Source organism: Brachyistius frenatus, unplaced genomic scaffold (genome assembly GCF_029030835.1).
Source record: "Brachyistius frenatus isolate BFR_SWC_R1_liver_20210118 unplaced genomic scaffold, ASM2903083v1 Contig_187, whole genome shotgun sequence".
Taxonomy (NCBI): Eukaryota; Metazoa; Chordata; class Actinopteri; family Embiotocidae; genus Brachyistius; species Brachyistius frenatus.
Window position 1 is genome coordinate 206,396 of NW_027210786.1, and position 22,297 is coordinate 228,692.

Below are 22,297 nucleotides of genomic sequence, written 5' to 3' on the forward strand. Positions count from 1 at the left end.
GTTCAGTACTTTATTTCAGCAGCTGTACTGTTGTCTGACCTGTATTTATGTTAGAGGAGGAATGGCTTCAAACGACCTTAGAATTGCTATAGATCACACATGTTTGTCTTGTCATGTGTGTTAATTGTGGTGTACAATTAAATAAAATGTGTGCAAGACAGAGGTGCACCAGTTTCTAACTTTTTTTCTTATTTTGTCGTTGGTGTTAAGCAAGTAAGCAGCACTTTACTGCTGGCTACCTTCGTGTTAAAATCACAATACACAACCAGTAAGGAGGTGGGCGGAGCAATGGGACAGAACTGAATGTATCTATCTCGGAGTTAGACAGATGTGAGGAAGATGATAGTCAAGCAGAACCACAGAGGACCACAGCCTGCTCAACAGGGCTGTTTACCACAACACAATTAACTCCCTCTAGCTTTCTTTTTCTCGCTCGCTCCCTCCCTCTCAGGGTTTCTCTGATGTTATTTTTTTTTTTTCTCAGTGACCCAATAGCCTAATTTGTATAGTGGCCCACCGGGAAAACTCCCAGTTCTCCTGATGGCCATTTCAATCTTGCATGCGGGTATTTGTTTGTCGGTGTGTGGCAGTGTCCTCTGAGCGGTGGAGCACCACTGCAAAATGCTTATCGGAGGAACACTGCAGTTAGTTTGAGGCAGTGCCTTTGTTGATAAAAGCTCCATCGTGAGTACAAGTGTCCCATCCTTCAATAGCTTTTCCATGAAAATAAAAGGCAATTATAACTTAATTATGACCTGGTTTAGTGTGCTATTAAACTGCGTTACATATTTACTATAATTTTAGTTGCATTGTTCCGAGTGTACATAACACAGCATTTAGATGTCATTATGAAAAAATATTTGTAAGTTATCAGAAACTGACAAATAGTTATATCGAATGTAAATGTAATATTATTTATATTCTCCAAAAAAGTTTTAATTGTGACTGTGGAGTGATGTCACCATAACAGTGATGTCACCTTGGTTCTCATCGTTCTTGAAAACCCTGAACAGCCTGGTGGCAATGAAGCCAAACTCCCTCTCACAGGCATCGGACAGCGTGGCAATCATTTCAGCCATGGACGTCTCCCCTCCAACACTGGACAGACGATTGTAATCGGTGAACAAGAACCTGTATAACATGTGACAGAGAAACAATGTTGTGTTCTGCTCAGTTACACAGCAACCATATCACATACCAAACTTTATTCTGGCAGAAAACTGTAGTGACGAGAGTGTTTTTCTGTGTCTGTCACCTGACGGGCAGGGCACGCGTGGTCTGCTCAGGAAGTTCAAGCGGGTTGACAAACATCAGTTTGAGGAGCAGCTCCAGGTAACCGACCTGACGAGCCAGACGGGTGCTGATGGCCCACGTCCAGTTCCAGCTCTCCCTCTCACGTCGGCTTCCAAAGTACACCAACACTGGATACAGGAAAAGATGCACGAGGTCAACATCGCTAAAAACAATATCATTATCTTTACCCATATAAATATTTGCTGTGTCAGTGTGTTTAATTTCAAGTATTAAACATCAACAGGCTCACCTCTTAAAGGTCAGTAAGAAATTCAAGTAAGGGGAGTAAGTTGATATTAGTTGTATTATGGCACCCTCTAGTGAGCAATGCAACTATAAACATTTTGTTAAAATCTTTCCAAACTCATCTGATACAAAAATGGAACTGTGACACATTACCAAGACACGTGTACTCATATTTATGCTTTTAATTTGAGAATATTTTCAATATATGAGCTAGTCCACATAATAACTCTGAAGCACCCCACGTACTCTGATAACAGAATAAAAAATATGTCATACTGAAATACATGTGGACACTAGCGGGGGTCAAAATATTTTTGGGTATGTTTTGCTGGTCAGAGCTCGATGATAAACCGTGCCCTACATAGTCTGTGGACAGCAAGATGGCAGAGTAACAAAGCTCGATCTGTGTTCCAGCCCTGAGCATCTGTTTTCCTTGACGAATGAGACCCAACCAAGTCCAGAAGGAGGCTGCTGCTAAACTGACCTTTCACTCTCATCTCACCACCGGGCAAGTCAAATAAAATCTTTCCACAGTCCTTCAATATCCTCACCAAAAAAGATGTAGAGCAGGGCCAGGAGGCTGAGGGAGACGGCGATTGCCAACTTGGGATCAACGGTAAAGCCCAGGACAACGGCCACTGAGCCGCAGAGGAGCAGGGTGAGGAAGACCACCAGCCAGGAGAACTGGAACAATGGCTCTACCTGTTGGCCCGCAAACGTCTTCATCTCATCTGATAACCGAGAGAACAGGAGAGAACAGGAGAAGCCAGAAAAAGAAAACAAATTAAGAAACTGGAAAGTCACTGCCCAAACATTTCTGTACTTTTTATCTCTGTGTGAGATGGTTTTTGGATGCTGTGGGATTACTTACCTTCCAATTTCTTAAGAAGGAAGGACTTGCCGCTACCCCACTGGGCATACAGGCCAACACAGATCGGTGGCTGCATGGTGGGCTCACTAAGGATGTCTGCTAAAGCGCTACTATATAGGTCATACCCCAACATGTCTCCATCTGACTCGGAAGGGGACAGGTGCTCTGAGAGAGAAAGATAGAAATGTCAACAAACGATAAACAGTGTAGAAGAAGTTCAAATGAAGCCATTTAACTTTTTTTTCAATTTCCGAGCATCAAATCCACATGCTCGTTTTGTAATACTTCTTTCTGCATGAAACGTAGAAATGGTTCGTACTGGCTCCAAATATCTGTGTCAGGATGCTTTTCTGGTGGGTGCAGTCGATGTTGTATGGTGTCTCCCCAGCTTTGTTGGGGCGGTATAACAGGCGGCCATCTTTAGGGTTCCTCAGCAGCAGCTCGGCCAGCTTTCGGCTTCGCCCTCGAATGGCAATGTGGAGGGGCGTGTCTGCTTTCTGAGGGAAGAAAGAAAAGCACAAGACTGACAAAATGCTCGTCATTGAAAAACTGAAAACACAGAAAACAGAACATCCAGTTCACTAACGAACACCATAAAAGGTGTTATGATTCTTTTTTTGTGTGTGTTTTATAAAGCACCTTGTCCACTGCAGACACCTTGGCTCCTTTATCCAGCAACAGTTCCACGATCTCTATATTCCTCATTTTTGTGGCTTTAATAAGTGGCGTCTCTCCTTCCTAAAACACAAACACGACATTTGAATTCAAATTTCAAACTTATTTAGGACACAGAAGTCCGTGCACATGACCTTCAAATTTTCAATGAATCACCCCTACACATGAAAAAAGATATCACATACATCAGTCTTTCAGAAAGAAACGCCAGAGTCAGCTCTAATAAGGGAATATTTATATTTATATAAGCCCCATATTTCTGTCGTTAGTTCAAATACAGTATGAGAAATCAGGAGAAATACAAAAACAAATCAGAAAATTGAAAAGTGACAATCAAGAAACTCACAGGGTAAGACGGATGCATTTTAATCCTTTACAGCTAACTATGCGTACCTTGGTGCAGCTCTCGGTGTCAGGGTTACACTGCAGGATGTCTCTCACCATGGTAGCATTACCTTTCTCCACTGCCCAGTAGAGGGCTGTCTTTCCATCCTGATGTGGAGAGGACACCACAATGAATTGCTTGTGTTATCTGACAAATAATTATCGGTGTCAGAAATGTAATGAGGTATATTGACCAGTGTGCATAGCTGAGATTTCAGTAATAATATTCTGTATCGCACCTAGCAATTGAATAATGTGTAGTATTATGTATAAAGTGTCAAAGTGGGTTTATATAGCAATAACATAATGCATCTGTGTAATTCTGACCCATGGATGAAGGTTCACTTCTCCAAAAAACAAAAGGGGTAAATAAACAGTATTGAGCAGCAGCGTTACATTTCACACGGAGAACACGAGAGGGCCTCCTACCTGGCCCCTGACGTCAATATCAGCATATTTGTTGAGCAGAGCTCGGACTATCTCCACATGACCTCCTCTCACTGCCCCAATCAGCATTGTCTCCCCGCTCTAAAGGAGATGAGGAAATGGAGAAACAGGAACTGAATGTTATTCACGTTGTATTACATATCAACCACTTTGCAACATCCTATTGGCTTCCAACAGCCAGCTGGTAATGCTGTGATGGTGCGTCTCACCCTGTCTGGGATATTGACGTAGGTGCCGGCGTCCAGCAGGTCCTGTACAATCTCTGTGTGCCCTTCCTTGGCAGCAATGGCGAGGGCGGTGTTGCCATCCTTGTCTGTCATGTTAACATTTGGGTTCCTCTTCAGCAGCTCCTTGACGACCTCCGTGTAGCCACCTTTCACTGCCACAATCAGAGCTGTCATCGAGTTCTGCAGAAAGAAGCAAGTTGCACATGTGAGGGTCCCGCGAACCCTGGTTTTTCTCTACGCGAGTGGGTGCTGGTTTTTAAATGTTCAAATGGCAAATGCTCAGTCGTCAAACAAGATCATTCTTCACAGCAACAAACTGTATTTCTAACATGTTGTCTGTTTATCTCGGCAGCTTTGGGAGTCACAACAGGCTTATAACAATCTATTACTAAAATCTCACTTAAAGAGCCCAATAACTCATCATCTCATTAAGTCCCTTAATCACATACAAATTAACTGCTCTGCAACATTAGCTACTGCAGCGCCATCTGATTGTTGATACTAGTGAAACAACCACATCACTCAGTTTGTGTCAGCACAGAAGCCACATGACTCGAAAGAGCACAGATGTGCTCGCATCACTGACGTAATCAAGTATTTATTAAAATGGTTTATTGTGTTTGTGGTACTCGTCGGCACTCAAAAACTAAAAATAGACAATTTTCCATATTTTGCCCGGACATATCTAAGACCGTTGTCTGCTTACAGTACCATTATTAATAAAAGTAACATAGCTGAAGTTTTTAAAAATCATTTTAAATCAACTTTTACTTCAGGCCAAAATCAAGAGATCGGTCCTCTCTGTTCATTCATGGGCGGGCAACAGAACGTCAGTATGCAGTGATCAGTGGGTTACAGTGGAAGCTTCCGATTTCAGTGCTCTTAGGAAACACTGACAGAGAAAAATACACCAAACAAATTAAGATGGCCAAAGGAAAGTAAGAAGAAAAGGAAACTGACAGGGAAAAAAAAAAGAAAAAAAGACAACGAGAAATGCAAAAGACACATCTGTATTCGTGTGGCCTGCAATTGGTGGAAAAACCTGATGGGCTTTCAAAAACATATGCAGCTCGCCATACTGCTTCTGGAAAGGTAAGTTGTATTTTACTCTGTAGAGGCTATATGGATATTTTTTAGCCAGCTACGTTTGTCGGTGCTTTTGCCCTGGTAGCTAACGTTAGTATACAACTGCCCGGATACTTGTCATTTGTGGTGGACAACAGCTTGGCTGGCTGTTTTAATGATAGCGGTGAAGCTTGTTATTAGTTCTGCAGCTAATATTACCCGTAGTTAGATGTGACTAAGACGCGTTCATGCGGTGACGTCACGGTGATGTGGGAAGGAAGGAAGGGAGTGCTAACCGCACCGCGAAAACATCCAGAAAGTTGGCCAAAATACTGTTCCTGCTGACTGTTCCTATCATTGTAGATAACTATTAATCAAAATAATTCACCAGTCACACAGACAGTGACACACTAACTTTTCTAGGTGAAAGCATGACCACATGGGATCTCAATCTACTCACCGCTCCTTCCTGATCCACATCTGCTCCGTTGGCCAGAAGGTGCATCACACTCTCATAGTGGCCCTTCCTGGCGGCCCAGATCAAAGGAGTAGTGCCATACTGCGAAGAAAAGAAGAAAATATGATAGCAGTGCATAAGACACGAGTGGCAAGTGATGATTTAGTCCACAACTTTTTAATAACTATCAAGGAAGGATCAGAAATAAAGGAAGCGATGAGAGGAAGAGATGAATGGATGTGGACCAAAGCACTTGATTTTTTTCTTTTTTTTTGTAATCCTAACCACTAACTACATCGTCTGTGTGATTAAATACAAGTAAATGATGAACATCTGTCAGTGTGTAGTTACCTTGTCTGAGCAGTTGACCTTGGCTCCGTGCTGCAGCAGGAGATGGACAATCTCTGCATGGCCTCGACCTGCCGCCCAGATAATGGGGTAGACGCTGTACTGTTGGGGCAGAGGACAGCGGTGAAACCATGCTGACAGTAACTAAGGATCAGTGTCGGGCCTGCGGTCAAACAAATTGCTTTAAGCTACCTCACATGACTGAGAGCAGATGATGAGGGGGGCAAGGCACTGTGCAGGTGAAGAGCAGGGTTGTTGCTCTCAAGCTTACTCACATTTACAACTTCTTTACAACCAGGGAGATTTCTCTGCATTTAATGAGTTTATAACATTCCAACCAAAATAATAATTTTAAAAAAAAACTGAATTTCTTTCTAAACAGACATATAAACATATCAGATGAATCATGTAAGAACATAGATGCCAGTTATGTTGTCATGTATGTTCAGTCTCAGTACCTGTCCAGTGATATTTGGGTTAGCTCCTTTTTCTAAAAGCAGCTGGGCCACATCTGTACGACCTTTATAGGCTGCCCACATGATGGCAGTCCATCCTCCCTGAGTAGAAAAGACACAAAGTACAGTTAGCTTTGTAGATAGTTTAATAGTTCAATAAGATGGGGAGAGGGGAGAAGACGTGTTCATGAAAATAACAAAAACAGATCTACATACGATACATGTCATACTCAGAGCGTATAATTATAGGTTTTTCATACTCGGGTGCGAGGGTTGGAACACCATTAAATGTGAGGCTTACAAAATAGTTGAAATCTAGGCAGATTTTGTGTTAGGAAAATGTTCTATTTACAGACAGGGTGACAGATAGGGTGACTCTCCTTCCAATGAGTGAGCAGCAGCACACAGCCAGTCATCGCAGTGGGATTAATAAGCCACACTGTGATCTCCTGAGCAGCTCAGACACACCCTGAACACTGATGAGTCAGTTGATGTCCTGAGTCACTTCCACAAAGTCAAACAGGCCAAGTATTTAAACCCTACATCTTATATTACATAAGACAAAATAGGGAAATAAAAAAACCTTTCAGAGTATAGAAGAATATAGATGTTTTGTAAATCTTTGACACAATATAATGATCGATATAATGATTGTTCTTGCTCGATACGACTGCATGTTTTAGCATTTCTGCCCAGAGGCATACATTATCTCTTCAGCTACTCAGCCCCAGGTAGTAAATATATGTATCTCATCTGCATGTTGCCAGGAGCTTAATTAATATTCAGAAAAGTTACTCCAGTTTGGTCACAGACGACTTGTCTGCCTCTAACACATCTGGATCAAATGAGTCATATTGCTGCCCCATGCAGAGACAACCAGAGCTCAGTAAATGGGATTACTACGAGAGAGGAGCCATCACACTGAAAGTAATTGCATTATATGTCCATTTTCAAGCTAATGGATCATCCTGTTCAACCAGCACTTGGACTGTCATACCAAATAGAAAACATTAACGTATATAAAATGAAATACCACAACTTTATCATATTTTGAATTGCATAGGCAACATACAGAGAGTATCCAGTTAAAGCTTTTGAACGTTTCGAGTACATTCAGAAGATCGACGTGGTATTGTATTTTGCTGTTGAGCTATAACTTCTGTTTCCAATAAATATGATCTGTCAAGTCATCCTGGTCCTGAGAATACATTATTAGAGTTTCTCCTTGCTCCACCCTTTACCACAATATATTTATTTTTGCTTTATTTGTTAAAAAGAAAGCATAGATTGCTAAAAGCTAAGGCAAAAGAGTGAGGAGGATAACATGAAACACAAGTTACTGGCTTCGTGTTGAAACACGTTTCATCCAATAGGAAACCAGGATGCCTTTCCCCCAATTGTCCTGGCTAATTTATTGTAACTTTTGTAAATATTTTGTTTTATTTAATCCAATACCAATGTAAGGCCTCAACAGAAAATATGATATCAGTTATGACTACACAGTATCCATTAGATTTATTTGAGTAAACTGCATGTTACAACTTTTTTTTTTTTTTTTGCCATATAAAAGACTATAAATTAATAAAACAGTTCCTGTGAGTCTATATTCTCACCATGTCTCTGTGTTCCAGGTTAGCATTGTTCTCCAGCAGTTCCCTCACCACCGCAATGTGTCCCTCCTTAGCTGCCGAGATCAACGCCGTCCAGCAATCCTGCACACAGAGACAACCTGTTACCGTGAAAACTCCCACCGGACTCCACATCCAGTTGACAAAGCATCTATCAGGGCAGTACATGGGACAGCCAGAGATGGTCCGAGCGCTGTACCCACCAGCTGGTCATACCAGGTGCTCATGGGAAAACGGTGTCTCATTGGCAGACAGAAGTGTCAGACAGTAAAGTGTGAGAGTCGAGAGTGGCTGCAGTAGGTAACGCTTCTCCTGTCTTCTTCTAAGCTCAGGTTGGAGCATATGACGTGTAATAGCAGGCTACACGGGACGTAGGTGAGATGTTAATGAGAGGTGTGTGCGCCTAAGTGGGAGGGCGCATGCACGCCTGAGTGTGTGCGTGCATGGGGGCTGGCATCCGAGGACAGGGTGTTGCCTAGCGGGTGGATCCTGTCATTTGGTCCAAAGCGTGAAGGTAAAAGTGTGTAATAAGCTGTCATTATGGCTCTTGATGGCCCATAATAGCTGAGGACTAAGCCCCAGTGTGGCGAGTTCAGCAAGACGGAACATACAGACCACACGTTACGTCTTCATTGTGAAGCGGATGATGTGGTTAAAATGGCCGCATTGTTTTTCACGTGTGGACTTTACATGTGTGGTGGTGGGCTTCATGTTAACCAGTGTGAGATGTTGTGCGAGTGCACTTGCACGCTTACAACATCATCCAGGTTTACGTTGGCTCCTCTCCTAATGAGCTCCTGTACGATCTCCAGATTGCCCTGCTCTGCCGCCACCATCAGGGGAGTCTGTCCATTCTGAAACAAGGAGACGGGGAATAAAGTGAGACGATGATCTTTAACACACACATGCCGTGTGGACTATACTCAATTTTTCTTTTGGGCAGATTAAAGTATGATTATTCAAATTGTTTGTTGATTTTTTTTTTTTTCTTGATGTCAACGAATCTAATGAAAGATCTGAAATTAAAAAGTGTTTGTGTGTTTCTCCAGCCTGCAGTCTGTCTGTGGCCCCATACTTTCACTGTACTGTAAAAAAAAAACAACAGCTGTGCACTGTAGATTTTTTGCAAATCCAACACAAATGTAACTCCTCAACTAAACAATGCATTTGCTGTGGACTGTGTTAAAATGGGTATCCTAAGAGAGTATTAACAGCAGCAGGATGTCGTACAGTGGGAGTGACATAAAAATGACTACAGTGCCTTGAGAGATGAACATGAAATAAAGGAAAATGTCACTGAAAGCAACAGGAATCATTGACAACATATCATTTCATTGGCATTAATTTGTCCAACAATAGTCTGATGTGTAAATTGTAAATACAGGTATCAGACTTAACGTTGCTATGACAGCAGCTATTATAGTACAAAATACTGTACAGGTAGAGTGGAGATGTTGCATTTGCTTTTAATGGCTTTCCACATACCAACCTAAATTCTCCCTTTGTTTCTTTCCATGCATTAAAACTATGTTTCCATTGAGTACCTTAAGCCTATAAAAAGTTTTTAACCCCCTTAAAAGTGTTCACATTTTACTGATTTACAACACTGAATCAAAGGAGACTTAATATGGCTGATAGATGAAAAGCCCAGTACAACGGAAGTAAATTCTTTTTACGAGTACTGCAACTCTAAATCTAAAATCCCTTGATTGATGATATCTATGAGCCTGTCTTTAATATATCGTCGTCTCTTTGAGCCAACAGGAGGGTTGTCGTTACATGGCCGACTTACATCGCTGCGACTGTCCACTTCTCTAAACTTCTCCAAATGTGCTTTGATGGCAGCCAGGTTCTCCTCCTCCACGTAGCTGAACAGACTCTGGACGGCCAGAGAGGTCATCTTCAGGGAGGTGGTGGTATCCATGGCTGACTGATGACCACCTGTACACCACTGTGGAGCGAGAGGAAAGCAGATAAGCATTCACAGAAAGCAGCAGGAAAGAAACAAGATTTCTCCGTCTGGCCTGCGCAGCTAAATGTACGGCACCTCGACGAGACAAACAGAAAAGTTAAAAGCATGGCCGGGAAGAGGGCGTGGTGCATCTTTGAAGTGATGCTGTGGAATAAAAAAAAAAGCATGTTCAAACCCAACAGGCACGCACCAACTAACCCAGACACACAAAGAATCGAAAACAACCATCAAACAAGTAAAAAAAAAAAAAAAAAAAAAAATGGATACTTTAAAATATAAATATAGATTTAGCACATAAAAATCCTCAACCTTTTTGGACAAATTTGTGTGTGTGTGTGTGTGTGTGTGTGAGTGTGTGTGTGTCTGCATTTCGGTGACCATAATATTTGTTTCTTAAAGGATGTTTACGGTTAAAACAGGACAGTGCACTGAACAAGCTCATTAAACAAGAGCTGACAGAGGGTCTTACTTCTTTTCAGTTTTGTTCAGCGTGTCTGCTCATGCTGAAAATATGAACTGAAATTTGAGTATAATGAAGGCAGAGCAATCAAAATGATCTGCACAAGATAGCTAGCCAAGTCATCAAAAAGAAAAAACCATGAAGACAAACAATAGTCTTTAAACTTCTTTGATCTAAAAATGACTCGGACAATTGGTGCACTCAACTGTGTGCTCCAATTATTTCGAGGCCGGCCTCTACTGCCTATAATTGAACATTTTTAAGACTTGTGTGTATACAAGAAAAGAACAGAGTTCTTCTCAAAAGTACAATAGGTACAAGATTGCTCACTATTTACTGAAACTGCTTTGTATTGATGGTAAAATAGCAATTTGGCAATTCTCTGCAACTGACAAATCAATGCACACAACCCACTTCAGGGAGATCATCTCTAATTAGGCTGCACCATTCTGAAGAATTATCTTGAACCCAGACAGAGACAAACATGTTCCTCTATTTATTAATATTATGAATATTACCCTTTAACCTCCCTTACTACACTAACTATTTGGCAGTGACTCCTTACAATATACTCTCAAGATCTTCCACCGCACAAGAGAAAAACCCTTAAATGTGGTTGCCTCTGCTGTGTCAGGAAGTCGCAGATCAATGAAAAACTCATTAATGATTCATCAAGTTGGGCTCTTCCATCATGGTCAGACTTACTTCCTGCCAGAGCAACACAGAATTAATCAGCTGCATTCATTGCTTGCGAGTTGCCGTGGCAATGGGATTCACATAATAACTTCCAAACATGCTGCTCAATATTTTCACCATAATCCTTGAGACAAGCAGCTCAGGCTCGGGTCAATAAACGCTTAAATGTCACATGCCTGCTGGGCTGTCAGTACAAAGGCCCAACAGTCCAGCCAAAATCAGAGCAGTCCATCAATGCATATCTACATGACCTTTCTATTTTTTTTTCCTAAAGTCTGACCCTATTTCTTCAGTTAGGGATCACCTGCCAACTGTGCTGCCATATCAGACAGTGTCATTCATAGGTAAACTTTTTTTTTTTTTTTTAAATCCTTTGTGCATAGTGACGGCACTAAGGGCCTGTTGACACACCCTCCTCAGCTCCTTGTCTCTCAGCACAATGGGTGGATGATAACGCCACACAAGAACCAATCAGTAAACATGTTTGCACTCCCCCTCTCTTTTAAGTAGTGAACAGACCAGAGCTCACACACATCCCCGTAACAAAACACACATAAAAACAATAAAAGCCATTCAAATAAACTGTCAAAGAGGCAAAAATTGTGGCATGTAGTCTGCAGAAAATACAACAACAACAACAACAACAACAAAAAGAAGAAACTCTTACCTCGGTGTTGAGAGAAACTTACATTCATCAATTCGATAACAATAGAGATTCCCTACCCGGTTGCACAGAGTATCAACAAGCACTGCCGGGCTCAGGCTGAGCATCCCCCCTTTTACTAACAGCTGAATATTAGATGAGGGGGGCCGGCCCACGCCCATCCCTTCCCAACACAATAGAGACACGCGCCCAGATTTCCATTCATTACATGCACTGGCTGGCACCGACGGATACAGATAAGAGGATGATGAGAGCAATTAAGACGTCGGGATGAATTTGTACGCTTTAATTTTCTGAGTAATGCAGTAAAGTAACATTTGGTTAATATTTATTGGAGCTGTCGCAAACATATTATCGCTGTGATCAGTGTTTAAATGACTCAATTGCTCGGCAGTTCAATTCAAACAATTAACTAAGCCTGGAAATATCCAGTAATATTAACTGTAAGAAATCCTACAACCTTGAATATTGACAAAAAACAAATGAATATCACAATATTTGAAATAAAACACCTTTATATTGGTTTGTATGAATAAACTCAATACATTTGGGGGAAGGTTATTTGTTTTCTAGAAAATATTGACCCACAAGTGTCAGAAAGCCCACAACAAGAAATTATAAGGCCAAACCAGTATTGAAGCTAAAATAATGAATTAATTAGTCCGTAAATGGAAATTATGTTGCTAATCATTAATTTCTTAAGCAAAAATATCAAGCATACTCTGGTGAAAGCCTTTCAAATGTCAGGATTTGCTGCTTTGCTCTGATTGTAAATTAAATATCTGAGTTTTAGACTGTTGATACAAAAAAAACAAAAAAACAGGACACTCAGAGATCGCTTTAAACTCCAAGTTACTGTAACGTGCGTCTTTAAAGATTTTTCTGATATTTTACGAGCCCCCAACAAAAAAAACAACAACATTAATTCAAGAAAATAATTGAACGTTTATTCAATAACGTACGTAACTGTTACTTGCAGCGAAACCTGACATACGGTACAATAAACAGGTACGGTCCAGTGTTTATACAAACAAACAAACAAACAAAAAAAGGGACCACCAGATATCACGGTGAAGGTCAGCTGAGCTGTTACCTGAACACATTCAATGTGCAGTGAGCAGGCAGCACTGGATAGGATCTCTAAATTTAACCGGTCAGCTCTTCATGGCTTGTCATGTGGGTATGAACCTGCTGAGGCTTCAGTTCCCTGCTACAGACCAGGGTCTGCTCCAGGTTTTGCAGGGTTGTCTAGAAATGCAGAAGCAGAATGTGGAAGTGGCTTTTTTTTGCCAGTGTTTGACTTAAAAAAAAAAAAAAAAAAAAAAAAAAAAAAAAACTGTGCAAACTTTGTGCTTGGAAAAGACACACACAAAAAAAAATAATAATGAAAGTCTGACAATCTCACCACCACGGCGATAAACACAACATCCATCTAAACCGTGTTTCCTGCCTGCATCTGCACTTCTGACTGCGTGTTCAGGTTGACAAAACATCTGTGCGACACACACACACACACACACACACACACACACACACACACACGTATCATATGGCCTCAAATGTGACCAAGCAAAGAAAAGTAAAGGAATAGCTTTGTTTTTGTTTTTTTTCCTGCTGTCTGATAGACGGCTTTTTAACAGGGGGAAGTGTGCCCTCCTCTTGTTCACTACTATCACCAGGAAGCAACAGCAAAACACGAGCTCACCAAACTTTTTAGCAGGCTAACACGCTAGCGTTAGCTTCGAGTGGTTAGCCGTCCAACAGGTCCGTCAACGTTATTACTACTAAGAGACAAAAAAAAAAAAAAAAAAGGTCCTGAAGTCGTCTCACCTATACGGGGCTGCTCTGTCCTCGTCTGTAGTTTGGTTCCGGTCTGGAGAAACCTGTTAAAAAAAACAACAACAACAAAAAAGAAGCCGTAGTTTTCAAGTCATCTTGTGTTTTTGCTTCACAGCAACGTGAACCTGCTGCAGCGAAGCCCCGCCCCCTTCCACCTCTGGTTACTGTGAAGCCCCGCCTCCTTCCACCTCTGGTTACTGTGAAGCCCCGCCCCCTTCCATCTCTGGTTACTGTGAAGCCCCGCCTCCTTTTTTTTTTACCTCTGGTTACAACATTTGAAGCCTTCTCTCCGCCGGGACCGAGACTTATTACAAAAACATCATATTTTTAACAACATATTTTTACCTAAACTGCCGTAAACCTTTTTGTGTGCTTTTAAGCTTTTTTTTTTTTTTGTTGCTTATGTTTTACATCCACAGGAGTCATCTCTCTGCTTAATTATTAATTTCCCTTTTGATACTTCCATTTTTTTTTTCCTGGTAAGTAAAATTCAAAATGCAGCACTTGTATTCATAATGTTTTTTTGTTTTGTTTTTGCATTATGGCCTTGTTACATTTACTTCAATAAAGGTTCTGCATAATTCATCCACCAATGATTTTCACAATCAACCCTCTACTTCATTTCCGATTATGCTTATTGACATAAGAGATGAATAACCTACAGCTGATAACCAGTTCATTTCAAAGAGACACAAAACAAGTGCAAATCAGTGTCTTTGAGTGAAACACATGAATGATATTTGTACCTTGATGAAAGGTAATTATTTAATCAAGTAAAATGTAATAATTGATTTCCCGGTTTTATAATAACATTGTCTGCATTTTTTTCCCAACAGACATTTTGACTTTGACAGTGGTTTTGTTCTACAGTTTCCAAGTAAGTGTGCATGCATGATACCAGGACCCTGAAACTGAAAACGGATAAATGGAGTGTATAGCCATCAATAATTTTATCTGTGATATGTTAAATGTCCCATTGCTATGTTAGTGTGAGCATCAGCATGTGGATAGCAATTGACACCAACATAATCACCATAAACTTCATCCTGCATTGCACCACAGCGATGAAGGGACATAGTATGTTGTTTTATATTCTGCTGTTCAGGAGTCAACAACAACAAAAAAAACCAAAAAAAAAAAAAATCAATCAACTTTTCTGGACAAAAAGAAAACATTTATCTTAAAACACAATTTTAGTGTTTAAAAATAATTTCTCTTTATTTTGCCACATAAATCAGAATTTTAATGTACTGTTATACAAATCTTTCAATAAATTTCCTTCTGACACAAAAATAACCATTATGTTACACAGGCGCTCGCACACACACACAAACACACACGCAGGCACACATGCACACAAAAACAAAATGCGCCATTTAGTGATTTGGCACTTTGGACATATGGAGCAGTTTGCATTGATCTGCTGGTTTGGGTGGCCATGCAGTGCAATAATCGCTATGCTTGTAGAATGACATCCCTTTCCCTCAGGTGGGCCGTATGCGCCTACACAGGGCCCAGGCTACAAATATAGTTTACTTGAGATCACATCAACATGTAACGGATCACATGAATACTGGTACACACACAGTTATGGCAGGAATACGCAAATGTTAGAAAGTCTTAAAAGGAAATGAAAAGAGGTCCACACCTCTGCTGCTTTGTTATTACTTTACATAACACAAATGCACCAATTCAACTCAAATTACAGACAGATTTTGTGGGAGGAAAAAAAAAAAGCACACCTTTAAAGTGTCATGATATTGTGGGTTTAAAAACCTCATTATATCTGCTCTAACAGATTCATAAAAGCGTTGTTTTATTATTCAAACATCAGTGAGGTGCCTGTTAAGGTGCCTTCTCTGCACCACATTTCCACATCTTTTTTTCCAATGCAATCTAATATGCCAGAAAAAATATAACAAGGGTGGCCGTTTGAACTCCCGCATGTTGTAAAGAGTAAACTGGATGATTAATGGAGAGCCATGGACCAAAACAACATGAGTGTGTCTCTTACACCATACAGTAAATGCACCCTGAAACATCCCCTAGTCTAACATTAAGTGCACACAATATGAAATAAGACCATTTACCACAACAGCTGGTTTATGTCTTTGAATTTTGTACAATATTATTATGTCACATACATAAATAACTGAGTCAGATTTCCTCACAGACAAATGCCAATACTTATATAGTTTGTAGCCTGAATATGTGCTTTTGTGCACTGTGCATTGATTTGAAAGGTTTTCTTTTACATTGGATTGGCTTGTAATATTTATGGCTAGATAATTTAATTATACAGTACGTCAATGTGGTAATCTGATTAGATTTCTGTTGCATTTGCAGGATTTAAGACAATTACTGAAGCTGTACAAGTATTTAGCAAAGACGTACATAATCTTGTCTTTCCCTTAGTTATATTTAGGACTTCTATGAATTAGATCATTTTGGATAGTTGTATTACAGAAGCAATACATTTGGAGACAGAGGAAACCTGTTGTGTGAAAAATCTGAGCTGAATTTTTTTTAAAAAGAAAAGAAAATCACACACCTCCAAACCCTAAGCTGAAAATCCAAAACCACAAGAGGGTAAATAAACTCCCTTTGAAACACACATTTATCTGATGAGTCATGAGTCAAAAAAAAAAAGAAAATAAAAGCAGCAGATATGAAAAATAACAAAAACAAACAGAAATCCATTTGAATACTTCTTTTAGACTTTCCACTGCTGGAGAAGGAAGAGATATGAATTTCGGTCTCTCTCTCTTTTTCCTCTCTCCCGGTCTCTCTCTCTCTCTCTCTCTCCCGGTCTCTCTCTCAGATATAGTCAATTCATTGCAGAAAAGAAAATCCTCGAAGAATGAATTTCAAAGTCACAAACATCTAAATACAAAACACATACAATGTGAATTCTTCTTGAATAAAGATTTTAAAAAAGACATCAAAATCAAACGATACTTTGAGGATCCTAAGGCCTGTTTGAAGTTGGCAGCTGATGATAAAGGTTATGTTTCTTTTAACATGTACACATTTTCTGTTCCCACCCAACAGAGGCTTGTATCCAGACAATGACAAAAACCCTCCACATACTGCACTTCTACTCTGTTTATGTAACATGATACTGCACTGGTGTAACTGCATCTAGGTTCTTGCAGCGCCTCATCCAAAGTGTTATTTCACCTGCAGAGTACATAGAGGGTTTAAGGCAGCTTGGAAGTCTTCATTTTCACTAATGTAATGTAAAGTAACCACTATCGCTCGTTAGTTTACACCGTGACCGTTGCTTCGTCTTGGTCTCTCATCCATGTCAGAAGTGTGATTGCTGTCATCCTTGCTACTGGAAGTTTTGACAGGACGTTGACTTTGTGTTTTCTGTCTGAAAGGATTCTCAGAGATATTTGGTTCTTTGTCAGGTAAACAGACTCGACACACTCCGGCTCTCAGTGGTTTCTAGTTCGTCTCAGTGTTTCTGCTGCTGATGGGACTGTGCACCGCCGTCCCAAGTCCTCATGTGGCCTTGACTTTCTGGTTGCAGTTGTTGTCTGTGCTGTTGTGATCTGTCTGGTTGTCCTGTGCGCTGTCCTTCAGTAGGTTGTCCCGCTGCTCTTTGGCCTGCCGGCATCTCAGTCTGACAGGTAGGGCCAGTACAACCAGCAGACATAGAAGGTGTAAGCAGAAGTACCAAGACCTGCAAAGACATCCAAAAGTGAGAATGTTTGAATATGGTTTATTATAAGGAGCATTTGACTGACAAATACCGATGCAAGTTGAATACAGCCACAAAAAAAGAGTATATTTTTTCACTAATTGTCACTATACTGCTGCTGGACAGAAACCATTAGTATGTTTATTGTGTGCGTTCAACAGAGGGAACAAAAAAAAGTTGATTTCTCTGTAAAATAATTCAAGCCGGCACATATGTTGGCAGGTGATGCATTCAAATGTTATTTCCGGTAAGTGCAGAACGATTTCCGACAACACTACCCTGTCGAAAATTCAAGTGTATTAGTATGTAGTAGTACTATATGTGAGTGTACTGAGGGAAGATTGTGACATGATTATACCCACAAGCCATCATGAGGTCCACATTTTGTGTCTTTAGTGAAACCTCTTGACAACTGCTATATGAATTGTTCTGAAATTTGTTAAAGGCCTTCATGTTCCCCTCAGGATGAACTGCAACAACTCCGGTGATCTCTTAACTTTTCATCTAACGCCATCATCAGGTCAACGTTATAATTTGTCTTTGGTTTGTGAACAAAGTGAGTCCGTTTTATATTGGCTCTCCAGCAGCCGCTTGCTGATGACTGGATCTGTATTTTATGGCAGCGGCTGAGCAATGTTAAGGCCGCCAATTTTATTTCCTCCTCATCAATCCTCCTCGTCCTTTGCTCATTAAGCTGTCTTGTTAACTGTTCCAGGCTGACAGGAGAGACCCAAGCCACTAAAAAAAAGTGTTCATTTCAACACTGTGGGCAGTGACTTCATTTACATTCTTAATATTACAATAATTTCACACAACAGCAGTTGTGAACATGGGTCTCTCTATTAATTACTTCACTGAGAAAGAGTGTTAAAGAGGCCTAATATCAACGCACATGTCAAGAACACACATACCTGTAGAATTTGAGCGAGGGTCCTACAGCAAGTAGGACAAATGGTACCACTGTGTAACTAATGGCAACCTGAGTCCATGCCCACGTGATGACATCATAGATGCACTTGTATGAGTCAGAGACCAGGAAGTACGGTCTGATGTTGTGCCTTACCTGGAAAAAAAGAAGATGTCCTGTAAGTAAACAAGGCTGGAAACTTTCAATTACACTCAAACACTCAGTAAACTCAAATTGAGCCAACAGACCTCGTTCCAGAAACCTCTGCATGATATCAGACATTATTGCCTGGCCCTGCTTATTATCTACCCATCTTTCTTTTCTTCTTTTTTTTTTTACTGCCTCTTTTTGCCTCTGTCTTTTCCATCTCATAACTCTTCGGAGAAATTTATCTCTGAACATCTCTGTGTGGCAATGGCCAGTAGTTTTATGGCGTAACTGGGTCAGTAATCTGTGTGTCCTCCTTCAGATAACGAAAGAAAGTCTCTGCAGGAACTCACCTGCACAACACATTTACTGTTTGGGCATTTAAGTTAAACAACCCTTCCTACATATATTATCCAGAGTTACAGCACATTTCTACTTTACTATGACTCCACTGTCTCCACATAAATGTCCTCTTGTCTCCTTGTTTCACACAACTGAAGTGAAGAAGTCTGGTTTCGCATAGAATAGCAGTAATGGTCTCACACTTAAAAAGAGGTAGACAGTAAGTGGCACTACTTCATCATTATCCACTTACTCTCCATAAAGTGATTTTGTTGAGTGTTTGTGGTAAATCTAAAGAGCTTTTGCGCGCCAGCGGAGCAGCAGCAAACAAATCGCTCTCCGTGTCAGACACTCTATGCAAATGTACCCATTATGTTTGGTTTGCTAGGTGACAAGAGAGCCATGCACTGATTTAAAGTTATGATTCTTATCTATTTGTTTGAATTTGGCTGGTATGGAGGGAGACAACGCGTGTACTCACTGAACGTGCAGCCATGGTCATGGCGATGCCAGTGAGGAAGGTCAGGTAGTAGCCAGGGTACACCCCGTGCCACATGGCTGACAGCAGGAAGGTGGCAGCGGTGGGGTTAATGTGACAGCGCTCGTAGCACACCCTGAGAGGAAAACCCGGAGTTCAGTACAAACAATCAGAAGACTTTCAGCCTTTGTTCACTGCATTAAAGTTAATTGCTTTAAATTCTGGTTCTGATCAAATAATACAGTACAAAAACTCAACCTGAAATATGCAGATATGGATCACAAATCTACGCTCATATTTCAACACCGCTTTACAGTCACGACTTGTTCTCACAGAAACTGAGTCAGATACAGTATTACAACCGGAATGCTTTTACCTTTTGAGCCAGAGAGCTGTTTGAATATTCCAGTTGTCTAAGAACATCTTGAAACTGGTGGCGAACTGAAATTGGATCCAAAAAAAAATTCACTTTTAGGTTTTACTTGGAAAGAGCCTTTATCAGGATATAATAGGTCTCATAGAAAGATCCAAACCTCAATGTCCAGAATTCTGAGATTGGATATCAGGTCCCACCGTGGGGAGCCGTCTTTGTTGTATCCATTGAAGCCAAATCCAGCAGCGTTGTTGATAGCATCAGCTGCAGGAGAAATGTGCAAATGTTTCTGAGTACAATGATGCAGTTTAAGGACGTGGAGCGGTTACTGTTCTTTACCGCTGCTGTTAAGTGTGTGAAGCAGTGACAGAAACAGATGGAGAAGCAGCATTACCAGCATTTGTTGCTGGTTAGGTACGAAGAGCTGCAGTTTTCAATTTAACACTAGATGGCACTGTAACATCAAGACATGCTGTTAAATAAGAGGTTTTTTTTTTTTTTTTTTTTAAGGCTGTATCTCAACATACTGCACAGACTACTTCACAAATAATACAATTCTTTGAGCCCAGAGCAGCTCAGTGAGTTCATACCACTCAGGGGAGCAGTGGGATTGAATAAAACCAAAGCAGTAACAGTTAAATGTAAAATTCACATCTGTTTTTGTCCTGCTTTATCTCCGAAATCGCTCACCATGTGTCTTGCTAACAGTCTCTTCTGATATTTGTTGGCATAATTTACAATTAGATCAACTGTGTAATTTGACAATGTAAGTACCATCTTCTTCCCGTTACTGAATTAAAGGACTAAACCAGCATAATGAAACCACTTCCTCCACCACTTTAATCGTCGCCTCAAACTCACCAAGTGTCCAGACAAAGTAGTACTTGGGCCTCAGAGACAGCATCGCCAGGTAAAGGTAGATGACCTGGAGGTGGAAGGGTGTGGAGTTGACAAAGTCGTCGTTGATGGAGTGCTCCACTGGGAGCAGCTTGCACAGCGACAGATAGATGCCAAGCGAGATGGCGCACGTACACAGCTTGGAGATGACGTCATTCTGGGCAGAGGTGAGAGTGCAGACACAAAGAAGCAGTCCAATTTAATATCATTATGCCGTCACACATTCACAAAGGATTATCAACAACATTACGAGACAATACTTTTCCTTCAAAAACTCAGGACAGTTGATTTGAAGCTAACTCAAGTCCTTAAGTTTTCTTTCATGTTTTATATTTAGCAACATCTGTGCTTCACTCTGTTCCTTTTGTCTTTTCAGACACATCTTAGTGTGTAATTAATGTATTAATGCATTATGCAGCAAGAATACATCAATAACCTTGAGCTCTACACATTCGCATCATTAAATTGTAAATAATGTCTCCGTTCGTGTTTCTGTAGAGGGAATCAAACACATCATAAAAACCCTGGACTTCTTAAGACTGCTCTACTCTGAGCATTAGTAGTAAGTGAAATATTATATTATAACCACGAATGTTGTATTCAAGTACCCTCATTGAGGGTTTAAAGCTTAAAATGTTTTTTTTGCAAACTACAGCTAAAAATGGAGGTCTATTTTACACGTCTTAACATTATGTTCTGAGTTCGGTAAAAAAAAAAAAGAAGAAGCAATTTGTATTCAATGTGAAGCCTGTCTGCATATTTGCTGTTTTTCTTTACTGCATACTAATTAAATGGTATCTGCTAAAAGCTAAATGTGGAACTGAAACATCACTGTGTTTGTTTCAGCTATACAGAATCTGCGTGTGCATGTGTGTTGTACCTTGGGTGAGGGTTCGCTCTGCTTGTACTTCCCGTTCTCCTTCCCGTTGGCGTTCTCCTGGTGGCGCGGCTGGTAGCACGTCCCCTCGATGAAGGCCATGTAGTCGTTGTAGGAGCAGGTAGGCCCCGCCAGGATGCCCATGAAGTTACAGTTGTAGCTGAGGTACTCCAGCAAACTGGGCATCCGACTTGAGGGTGACGGGGTGGAGACAAAAACAAGAAAAGAAAAAAGGAAATTAGTTTTCCGATGCTTTACCATCATATTGTGTTGCAATCCTTACACAGTCCAGACTAAATGCCTGAAAATGAATTAACCCAGGGCATCGTGCCCATGAAGTAGTGCCCATGATGACTACCTGTTCACTGAGAAACAAGCAGTTGTCTCATCCACTATACTGTCCAGCATAGACAGAGGATACCGACTGACCCCCGAGACTTTGTGGTCTCCTGCTGCTTCCCAGTTGAATTTCCTCATCTGGGTGAAGTAGTAATTTAACTGCCAGCACAGGAGCTCCTGTTTCCACTGCTCCTTCCTCACCTTCCCAGTGGCTGTCAGTTAGCGGCTGTCAGTTGATGCATCACTCTTGGGGACCTAATTTCAAACTATCTAGTGCAGCTTATGATCAATCTGTATATGTTTTTTATAAAAGTCCAGTACATTTCCAAGATTAGACTGCAATAAAAGGGTCAAAATATTGCTTCTGAAAATGCATTTGATTTAACGTATTCAGTTTGGGTAACTTTGGCTGCATCTGTGTATTTATGTGTGCATCTAGGTTAGTTTCATATGCAACATGTGGGTTTAATGTTTCCTTTTCCGTTTTTCTTTTTCATTTTGCCC

At 40.7% G+C, this 22,297-nt stretch overlaps 2 protein-coding genes across 2 annotated transcripts in view; both read right to left on the minus strand.

Moving 5' to 3' along the window:
• kidins220a (kinase D-interacting substrate 220a) overlaps nucleotides 1-12,263 on the minus strand; it is a 43,227-nt gene extending 30,964 nt beyond the window's left edge. Inside the window, exons 1-16 of the mRNA XM_069718184.1 lie at nucleotides 11,892-12,263; nucleotides 9,889-10,047; nucleotides 8,852-8,950; nucleotides 8,082-8,180; nucleotides 6,472-6,570; nucleotides 6,017-6,115; nucleotides 5,669-5,767; nucleotides 4,126-4,323; nucleotides 3,899-3,997; nucleotides 3,479-3,577; nucleotides 3,050-3,148; nucleotides 2,730-2,907; nucleotides 2,411-2,575; nucleotides 2,091-2,270; nucleotides 1,256-1,421; nucleotides 980-1,131 (exon numbers count right to left, since the gene is read on the minus strand). Of these exons, the coding sequence (XP_069574285.1) occupies nucleotides 980-1,131; nucleotides 1,256-1,421; nucleotides 2,091-2,270; nucleotides 2,411-2,575; nucleotides 2,730-2,907; nucleotides 3,050-3,148; nucleotides 3,479-3,577; nucleotides 3,899-3,997; nucleotides 4,126-4,323; nucleotides 5,669-5,767; nucleotides 6,017-6,115; nucleotides 6,472-6,570; nucleotides 8,082-8,180; nucleotides 8,852-8,950; nucleotides 9,889-10,020 (1,963 nt within the window). The 5' untranslated portion in view covers nucleotides 10,021-10,047; nucleotides 11,892-12,263. The remainder of the gene's footprint in view (nucleotides 1-979; nucleotides 1,132-1,255; nucleotides 1,422-2,090; nucleotides 2,271-2,410; nucleotides 2,576-2,729; nucleotides 2,908-3,049; nucleotides 3,149-3,478; nucleotides 3,578-3,898; nucleotides 3,998-4,125; nucleotides 4,324-5,668; nucleotides 5,768-6,016; nucleotides 6,116-6,471; nucleotides 6,571-8,081; nucleotides 8,181-8,851; nucleotides 8,951-9,888; nucleotides 10,048-11,891) is intronic.
• Nucleotides 12,264-14,924: 2,661 nt separating this feature from the next.
• The window catches only part of mboat2a (membrane bound O-acyltransferase domain containing 2a), a 40,878-nt gene continuing 33,505 nt past the window's right edge, over nucleotides 14,925-22,297 (minus strand). Inside the window, exons 7-13 of the mRNA XM_069718186.1 lie at nucleotides 21,458-21,644; nucleotides 20,542-20,734; nucleotides 19,841-19,944; nucleotides 19,684-19,748; nucleotides 19,311-19,443; nucleotides 18,345-18,496; nucleotides 14,925-17,415 (exon numbers count right to left, since the gene is read on the minus strand). Coding sequence (XP_069574287.1) covers nucleotides 17,235-17,415; nucleotides 18,345-18,496; nucleotides 19,311-19,443; nucleotides 19,684-19,748; nucleotides 19,841-19,944; nucleotides 20,542-20,734; nucleotides 21,458-21,644 — 1,015 coding nt within the window. The 3' untranslated portion in view covers nucleotides 14,925-17,234. The remainder of the gene's footprint in view (nucleotides 17,416-18,344; nucleotides 18,497-19,310; nucleotides 19,444-19,683; nucleotides 19,749-19,840; nucleotides 19,945-20,541; nucleotides 20,735-21,457; nucleotides 21,645-22,297) is intronic.